The 8,592-nt window shown below is 56.1% G+C and overlaps 1 protein-coding gene across 1 annotated transcript; it reads left to right on the forward strand.

The window, feature by feature from the left end:
- Positions 1-1,694: 1,694 nt before the first annotated feature.
- On the forward strand, positions 1,695-2,363 carry BHLHA9 (basic helix-loop-helix family member a9). Its single transcript, XM_070395258.1, has one exon. The coding sequence runs from the start codon at positions 1,695-1,697 to the stop codon at positions 2,361-2,363; it is 669 nt and encodes a 222-aa protein (XP_070251359.1).
- Positions 2,364-8,592: the final 6,229 nt, after the last annotated feature.

Below are 8,592 nucleotides of genomic sequence, written 5' to 3' on the forward strand. Positions count from 1 at the left end.
AGTTGGTGGCAGAACTAAAACAGGTCTCCCTCTGACCACCTGTCCAGTAGAATTCTCTGGAAGCACTCCTGTGTCCAACTATGCCCTAGGGGGGAGGTTCTGTGAGGGGTCACTGGCTGTGGGGGTGGGGTGGGGGGCGGGGGATGAAGAGGAGTGTTAAAAAAGCACTTAAAAGCCCCAATTCCCTGCCTCCCATTCTGAGATCCATCAAGACTGACATATTATTTGGATGGGTGGACAGGAGTGCCTATGCTCTGTATAGAATTCTGTTTGAGGCGGGCATTTCTGTGTGATTGCGTGTGTCTGTGTGATTGTGTGCGCCTATGTGTGTACCTCTGTGTGTGTACCTGTGTGTGTGTGTGTGTGTGTGTGTGTGTGTGTTGTGGGGATGGTGGGAAACAGACTGAGTATGGAGGAGGAAACATCCAGTTTTAGCTGCTTTCATTCACTTTTTAATTCCGCAGGTATTTCTGGGATACAACCCCAGAAATACAAACATCCTTAGGATGCTTACAGTCTAGTAGGCAAGACAGACAATAAAACTAAGAATCACACAAATAAATACATGTATTTGTTTCCCAGTGCCCAGGTCTTTTCCTCCGTGGAGTAATTCACAGTTTGAAATAAGGGGGTTAATGGCATATTGGCAGATGGAGGGGAACCCCGTACCCCCCCAGCTGACTCCACAGCTGGCCGTGGCTGGGAATGAGACGTATCTTGGGGCTCCAAATGACTCTCTGGGGATGCCTGAAATCCCACTGGGGGCCTTATCTAGGATTAAGCTTTATTCTTCTTCTGAGACCCTGTCTAAAATCCAAATCCCCAGGGGGATGGGGGTGGCAGGTGGGTTCACGAAGTCCATAACTCAGTGCTGTGTCATGAGACAAGGCTGCCCAAAAGATGCCCCTGATGGTACCACAGGGATGCAGAGGGCCACCGGACAGTCTTCTCCATCCCCCACTGCTGGTGACTCCGTCTAGCTCTGCCTGCAGAAAGGAGAGCCCCAGGGAGGGAGGTGGGGGCCGGTAAGGCCTAACCAAAACCGGAACCCAGAATCCCACAGCCTCGCTGCCAGCTGGACAAGCCAGGAATTCCAGGCGCATCTTACCCGCAGGGCCCGCTGTATCAGATCAGCCCCTCCCTTATTGTTCCTGCGGGACAGTCCTGTTCCTCCCATATCAGCTCCGTGGTTGCCCACGGGACTTGACAAGAACTTTAAAGGTTCTTGAAACACATTTAAGTACCCTTGTGCCCCTATCTGCTCTCCTGCTCAGAGGCCAAATTTGGCATTCTATTGGGGTGGGGTGGGGTGGGGTGGGGTGGAGGAAGAAATGGAGCCCAGCTACCCCAGAAGGGCCCTGAGAGAGGCAGTAGGTTCTCCCCGGTGGCTGGGGCACTGTCCCGGGCGGGCGAGGCGGGCTGGTCCCCTCACACAAGAATCTGCATGCTTCCTTGCTTCCTTCCTCTTGGTCCCTCCCTCACCAGCCTACCTGGAGGCAGGTAATAAAGCAGGAGGAGGGAGATGGATGGATGGGGAGGGCGGAGAGCCACGTGGTGCCATAAAGCCCAGCTAACGAGCCCTGTCCTGGGAGTGTCCAGCCTGCCGGAGCCAAGGCTCGGAGTGGGACTGCCAAGCGTGTGAGCCGGAGCCGGAGCCGGAGCCGGAGCCGGAGCAGCAAGGCCTGGAGAAGGCCATGCACCGAGGCGCGCCAGGACCAGGCCTCAGGGGCCTCAAGGGGGCCGAGGGCTCTGTCAAGGACTTGGGGGGCTCTGGCCTGGAGGCCGGGAAGGATTTTGGGGTGCTAAGGGAGAACGGCGCCCCCCGCGGCCTGGGCGAGGCAGAGGAGGTGCCGAGTAGTAAAAAGCGCGCCCGGCCGGTGCGGTCCAAGGCGCGGCGCGTGGCGGCCAACGTGCGGGAGCGCAAGCGCATCCTGGATTACAACGAGGCTTTCAACGCGCTGCGCAGGGCGCTGCGGCACGACCTCGGCGGCAAGAGGCTCTCCAAGATCGCCACGCTGCGCCGGGCCATCCACCGCATCACGGCGCTCTCCCTGGTCCTGCGCGCCAGCCCCGCGCCCCGCTGGCCCTGCGGGCACCTGGAGTGCCGCCGCCAGGCTGAGCGCGCGGGGTCCGCCGGGGACGCGGGCTCCAGTCCGCAGGGGCCGGCGCCCACGCCCGCAGGGCTCTTCGCACCGCGCTGTGCCTCGTGCTCCCCGCACACGCCCCTGGGGCGGCCAGTGCCCGAGGCGCCGGGCTTGGCTCAGGCTTCCGCGGGGAGCTGGCGCTGGTGTCCCCGGGCGCCCTTGGCCTGGCCGCTGGGCCACCCGCGGGCGGGCTCCGGGCTGGGCTACCCGCATCCCTGACCTGCCCTCACAGCGCAGGGACTGGTGGAGGGAGGAGCCAAGGTCGGGATGACTACAGAAGAGAAGACTGCAAAAAGCCAGAACAAAACCCAGTGAGACTGCGCTGAGCCTGCGGGGAAAGGAGGCTTGGCCAGCGGGAAGGAGCTGAGCCTGGGGCTGCGCGCCTGCCGGCTCTTCCTGACATTTGGACCTGATGAACTCTTGCTGGAAGTGACTTTTGTTCCGGAGCCTCTGACTCCTGTTCTCTCCTGCTGCTTTTTAGCAGAATGGGTGCTTTTGGACCGGGGACTTGTATGTGGGAGTGGGGGTCACCCTGGTGTGGTCTGCTGGCACAGTGTGGGGTCCCCTGCCCCTGCCTGTGCTGATGCCAAGTCTGTGCTCTGGGAGAGGTGATCAGCAGCAGCCAAATAAAAGGGAAGCGAGCATCTCTGTCTGCTCCCAGCACTCCACGGGGCCCGGTGGCTCAGGGTGGCAGAAGGGCCTGAGGGACCCGAGGCCTGGGGCTCCCCCTGAAATGTTGGGCCCCACCCTGAAGGCCCAGGTAGGTCCTTGGGGGCATTGAATCATTGCAAGACCCCAGGGGAGGCTGAGCACGGCTGAGCACGGCGAGGGGCACCCTGGGAAAGGACATTGTTGGGAATAGGGGAGGCCAGGCCTGGAAGGCCGAGGGTGTGATCAGCCCCAACTCCGGACCCTGCACACCTGCCATCTGCCTCCAGCCCCAGGGAGGACAGCGATGGAAACAGTCTGGGGCAGTCCCCGAGGAGGAAGCTGAAGGTAGGGCCCAGAAGTGGGGGTCAGTGACTCCTGCCTGTACCCCCAGTGATGAGATGGAGCTCCCAGGGAACCAGTGTAGCCGGGGCCACTGTGTGGAGAGGTGGCCTTAGAATCCGGGAAGGATTACCGGGAGGAGGTTAAGGGAAGTGGGGCCTCAGGCCAAGGCTCCAGAGGAGGAAGTGAGACGCACAGCCAACCCCTGCCCCCCGAGATGTCTGGAGAGCCGCTGTCATCTAAGATGAACACTCCTGTGCTAGCGTCTGGCTCACTCGGGCGGGCCTGGCTGCTGGTGCAGCTGCTGCTTGCTGGGGGAGGACCCAGATGTGCCAGGGGCAGGCTGAGAGCTCTCTGGTCTCCTTGGAGAGCTGGGCTCTTGCCAGTTGGGGGAAGAGTCACACAGCGCAGATTTGGGGGCCCCACAGGAGCTGGAGAGATGCTCTTAGCCCTGGAGGAGTGAGGGTTCCCCAGAACAGCTGAGGTGCGGCTCACTGCCATCATTCAAGATGTCTTTGCTTGCTGGCTGATGCACTTGGCTCACAGACTCCCAAGTTCACAGGGCAGGGGGCTGGGGCACAGATCACAGGAAGGCTTGGACTCTGGGTCATCAGGGTCCTGAGGTCCAGCCAGGAGCAAAATGTGGGACTCTGGCCCCAGGCCTGCCCACTGAGCCTCCCTGTCTGAGAGGCAGCGCCACAGCCTGAGAGCGCACAGGAAAGAGACAGCCGGGGATCCAATCTCTGCTTGTCCACTGACTACACGTGTGACCCATGGCATCACTTAACCTCTCTACTCCTCTGCTTGCTCACCTCTGTCCCGGGGACTGCCGCCGGGTAGCTGGGAGGATTAACATTCCTTCAAAATGCACAGTTTCTGGCAAATAGAAGGTGTCCCATAAATTGTGACTGATTATATATTATTACACTCGTACGACAGACCGGCCTGGACAGTGCTTCTACCTTGCTTCAGCCTGAGGTTTTTATTCTCTGCTTCCCCAAATTCCAGGATAGAAAGAGCTGAGGGTTCTCTTGCCCAGCTGTACCTTCAGCACCAGGGCGGTGAGGGTGCCCCCTGAAGGTGGAAGACTGAGTGTCCAGCAGAAGCGTGAGGTCAGCAGAGGCTGTGAAAGTACCATTGACCCTTAATGTGGGAGGGTTAGGGCTCGGACCACACCCACAATAAAATATCCGCCTGTAATTTAAGTCAGTCCTCCACATGTTGTGGATTCCTGCCCGAAGATTGAAAACACAGTTGACCCTCGAACACCACAGGTTCAAACTGTGGGGGAACCACTTAAACACAGATTTTTTTAAAAATCCTTGTCTAAGAGAATGCGTGAGGTTCAGATCCACTTTTCAAGGGTATTTCTCAGTCTCCTCACTTATCAGCTGAGTAATCTTGGCAAATCACCTCATGATGTTGAGCCTTGGTGTTCCCATCTGTATAATGGATTTACATAATGAGACTTACATCATAGGCTGCTGGGCGGACTAAATGGGCTAATGCATTTAAAGCACTTAGCATAGTGCCTGGCCCAGGCAAGCACTCGCTGACTGGAAGCTATTAAGACATATTCTATTCACAAGGCTGGAATAAGGAGAGAATGAACGGGAAGGTAAGTTTATAAACTAGAGTCCAGAACATATTGGTTACTATTGTTTTATCAGGGCTATGTGTTTGAGAGCATACACCTGCATATTTGCCTGCTGACATGCATTTGCCTAGCATCCTGGGGTTTTCTGACATGTACAGATTATGTTCACGCTTATATAGATGTGTGGATGTGTATTAGTGTGTGCATGTGTGTACATATTGACCTAACAGGCACCCCCTCCTCTCCCTGAGGCTATGGGGATCCTAGGCCAGAATACCTTTAATTGTGTGCCTTCCAGGCTTTGTGGAACCCTTGCTTGATTTTTACAAAATATATTTTTATTGATTTCAGAGAGGAAGAGAGAGAGAAACATCAGTGATGAGATAGAATCATTGATTCGGCTGTCTCCTGTATACCCCCCAACTGGGGCTGGAGCCCGAGACCCGGGCTTGTGCCCTGACCAGTACTCACCATGACTTCCTGCTTCATAGGTTGATGCTCAACCACTGAGCCACACTGGCCGGGCCTTGCTTGATTTTTTTTTTTTTTTTGTCTGCTTCCAAGACCATACCATTCTTCAAGATAACTGATTTGCTGTGGAGAGAAGGTAAATCTGTGAGTGTTAAAGAAATGGAAGTTATCAACTGAGACCAGATAGGTTTGTCCAAATATAGAGAAAAACAGTACAAGAGAGGTATTAAGTGAACATAAAATGGAAAGTACTGGAGAGAGAAAACATATGTAAGACAGGGCTGCTAAAGTTATGTCCCAAAGAGATGAAGGACTGATGTACACAAAGTCAGAAATGATGTACCTGTAAGGTCAGCACTAGCGGCCCTCTCAAACAGTGTTCCCCGGGGAGGGACAGTTACCCTTGCAAGGGCAGAGGGTGATAAAGTGACACACTCCCAGCAACTTCACACTCACAAAGGGCCTTGGGCACACGGTCTCCTGGATTCTCTTGAAGTCTGTGCCTTCCAACCCCTCCCTCACACTCCCTGCCTCCATCACAGGGAACAGCACCTCACCTCTCTAGCAATGAACGAGACATACCAGCAAGAAGAAGTAACAATGACCAGACCCAGTGTTGTCAGGGATGTGGAGGAAGGACTCACTTACAGATTTCTAGTAATGTGCATCTGCTCCTTTATGGTAAAGAACAACTTGGAAAAATCAAAGTCAAAATACTTCAAGGGGCCTGGGCAGTGTGGTTGAGTGTTGACCTATGAACCAGGAGGTCACAGTTTGATTTCTGTCAGGGCACATGCCCGGGCTGCGGGCTCGATCCCCAATAGGGGGCGTGTAGGAGGCAGCAAATCAATGATTCTCAGCATTGATTTTCTATCTCTCTCCCTCTCCCTTCCTCTCTGAAATCAATTTAAAAAAATATATAGCCCTAACTGCTTTGGCTCAGTGGATAAAGCATCAGCCTGCGGACTGAAGGGTCCCAGGTTTAATTCCAGTCAAGGACACATGCCTGGGTTGCGGGCTCAATCCCCAGTAGGGGGCGTGCAGGAGGCAGCTGATCAATGATTCTCTCTCATTGAAGTTTCTCTCTCTCTCTCCCCCTTCCTCTCTGATATATATATATATCTCCAAAATACTTCAAGGGAATAATCCAAAAGGAAACCAAATTTGCAGACAGACCTTGCAGGAATTGGGAGGGATATGAACAGGGTTACTATCCATGAGGTGCTTTGTAACTGGTTGTAAATGGTGAAAGATTCGTCTTGTTAGGGCACCTTCCAAAGGGGAGGAGGGACATGTTTCATGCAAGGACGGTCAGGATGAAGTATTTCAAGTGGATTCCTTTGGAGGGACCCCACCGTACAGGTGTGAAGCCGGGGTGCTTGTGTTGGGAACATGATCACATTGAGTTTTCCTCACACTTGGTGTGTGTGTGTGTGTGTGTGTGTACAGACACCAGAAGGCTGTCACCCCTAGAGCAGGGTGAGCTGGGCCCAGGAAGTCCTCAGTGAGAAGAAGAATTTGCTTAATGATTCCTGCTCTGTCCGCCCCATAGGGTTTCCGGATACCCAACGAGCCCAGGGTAGAAAGGACCATAGGCACAGACCCCGAATTATACATGAGGGGCTGAATTCTTCTTCCCCTGGGATTAGGCTCCAACGTACCCACCTTTCTGAGCCTTGCCTCCCTGTGCACCCACCACCGAAGGGCACCCCCAGTATGCAGGTCCACTCTCCCCTCCACTGCTCGCACCTCAGCATCCTCCGTGCTCAGGGGAGCTAGGCTGGGGCGGGCAGAGGTGGAACGAGTGGTGGTGTGGACACGCCTTGGGTGCCTGGTTGGAGTTTTCATCTTCCTCCAGTTCATCCGACCACCCAGGCACTGGGCTAGGAGCTGGGTGCGTGCCTGCCCCTCCATGACCCCATAGCCCAGCGGGGAAGGGGGCAGAGAAGGGAAGGATTTTCTTCAGTTCCCTGTGCCCGCACTAGGGAGAGGCCAGCTGCAGACCAGGAGGGCCAGCCACCTGTCTAGCTGGGCAGGGCACACAGCTCGGACGCCCGAGGCGAAGGTGGAGTTGGAGGAGCTCAATGCCCTCCTTCTAAAGGCTAAGCTGACCCTGTGGCTCCGCAGAAAATGGGCCCAAGGTTCCAAGATCCTCATGTCAAAAGTCTAAAATGCCTGTTTTTGTGAGAAATAGATTCAAAAACAAAACAAAACACGTGCTGAGTCAATACTGTGCAGGCCAAGCTCACTTCGAATGATGAATATGGCCCATGGACCTCCACCTAAGACTTCGTCTGGGGTGTGAGGGAGTGGGAGCTGGAGCAGCTGGCTGGGTTGGCTCAGCAGCTCTAGAGCAGAAACTGGATACTCCCTCCCCCTGCCTCCCCCTGCCTCCCCCTGCCTCCCCCTGCTCCCCCTGCCTCCCCTTGCCTCCCCCTGCCTCCCCTGTCTCCCCCTGCTCCCCCTGCCTCCCGTCTCCCCCTGCTCCCCCTGCCTCCCCCTGCCTCCCCTGTCTCCCCCTGCTTCCCCTGCCTCCCCCTGCCTCCCCTGTCTCCCCCTGCTTCCCCTGTCTCCCCCTGCCTCCCGTCTCCCCCTGCTCCCCCTGCCTCCCCCTGCCTCCCGTCTCCCCCTGCTCCCCCTGCTTCCCCTGCCTCCCCCTGCCTCCTCCGCCTCCCCCTGCCTCCCCCTGCCTCCCCTGTCTCCCCCTGCTTCCCCTGCCTCCCCCTGCCTCCCGTCTCCCCCTGCTCCCCCTGCCTCCCCTGTCTCCCCCTGCTTCCCCTGCCTCCCCCTGCCTCCCCCTGCCTCTCCATGCCTCCCCCTGCCTCCCCTGTCTCCCCCTGCTTCCCCTGCCTCCCCCTGCCTCCCCCTGCCTCCCATGCCTCCCCGTGCCCACCCCCCCCCCCACCCCACCCCCCCACCCCCGCCTCCCTGGTCTCACTCCATCTCTGGCCATTCCCCTCAGCACCACCAGGCCACTAGATGGCACCATGAGCCCAGCACCTCACGGAGGCAGAGCAAACCTGAGTCCCCAAGTCCTGAAGGCCGGCCCACCCAGCAACATCACAGCCATGGCCCACCCTGGGGACTTCCTGGCCTTTTCTTTGCTGAGTTTTCATTAAGTCAAAAAGTCCCCTTCATGTCAGGTTCGTTCTGTCTCGAGGCCAGCATTGCCCAATAGAAATATAACGCAAGCCAGGTTTCTAGTTTTCTAGTAGGCACGTTAAAGGAGTAAAAAGACACAGGTGACATTAATTTTAATAGTTTTATTTGGCTCAGTGCATCCAAAATGTTATTTTAATATATAATCAATGTACAAAATATTCATGGGAATACTTTGCATTCTCTCTTTTTTGTACTGAGTGTTCAAAACGTGTGGGTTTTGTGCACACA

The sequence above is a fragment of the Myotis yumanensis genome, unplaced genomic scaffold, assembly GCF_028538775.1.
Source record: "Myotis yumanensis isolate MYYU_CA2020_CCGP unplaced genomic scaffold, mMyoYum1.0.hap1 SCAF_16, whole genome shotgun sequence".
Lineage (NCBI taxonomy): Eukaryota > Metazoa > Chordata > Mammalia > Chiroptera > Vespertilionidae > Myotis > Myotis yumanensis.

Coding starts and splice junctions, on each gene's coding strand:
- BHLHA9 (XM_070395258.1), top strand. CDS start 1,695: ATGCACCGAGGCGCGCCAGGACCAGGCCTCAGGGGCCTCAAGGGGGCC.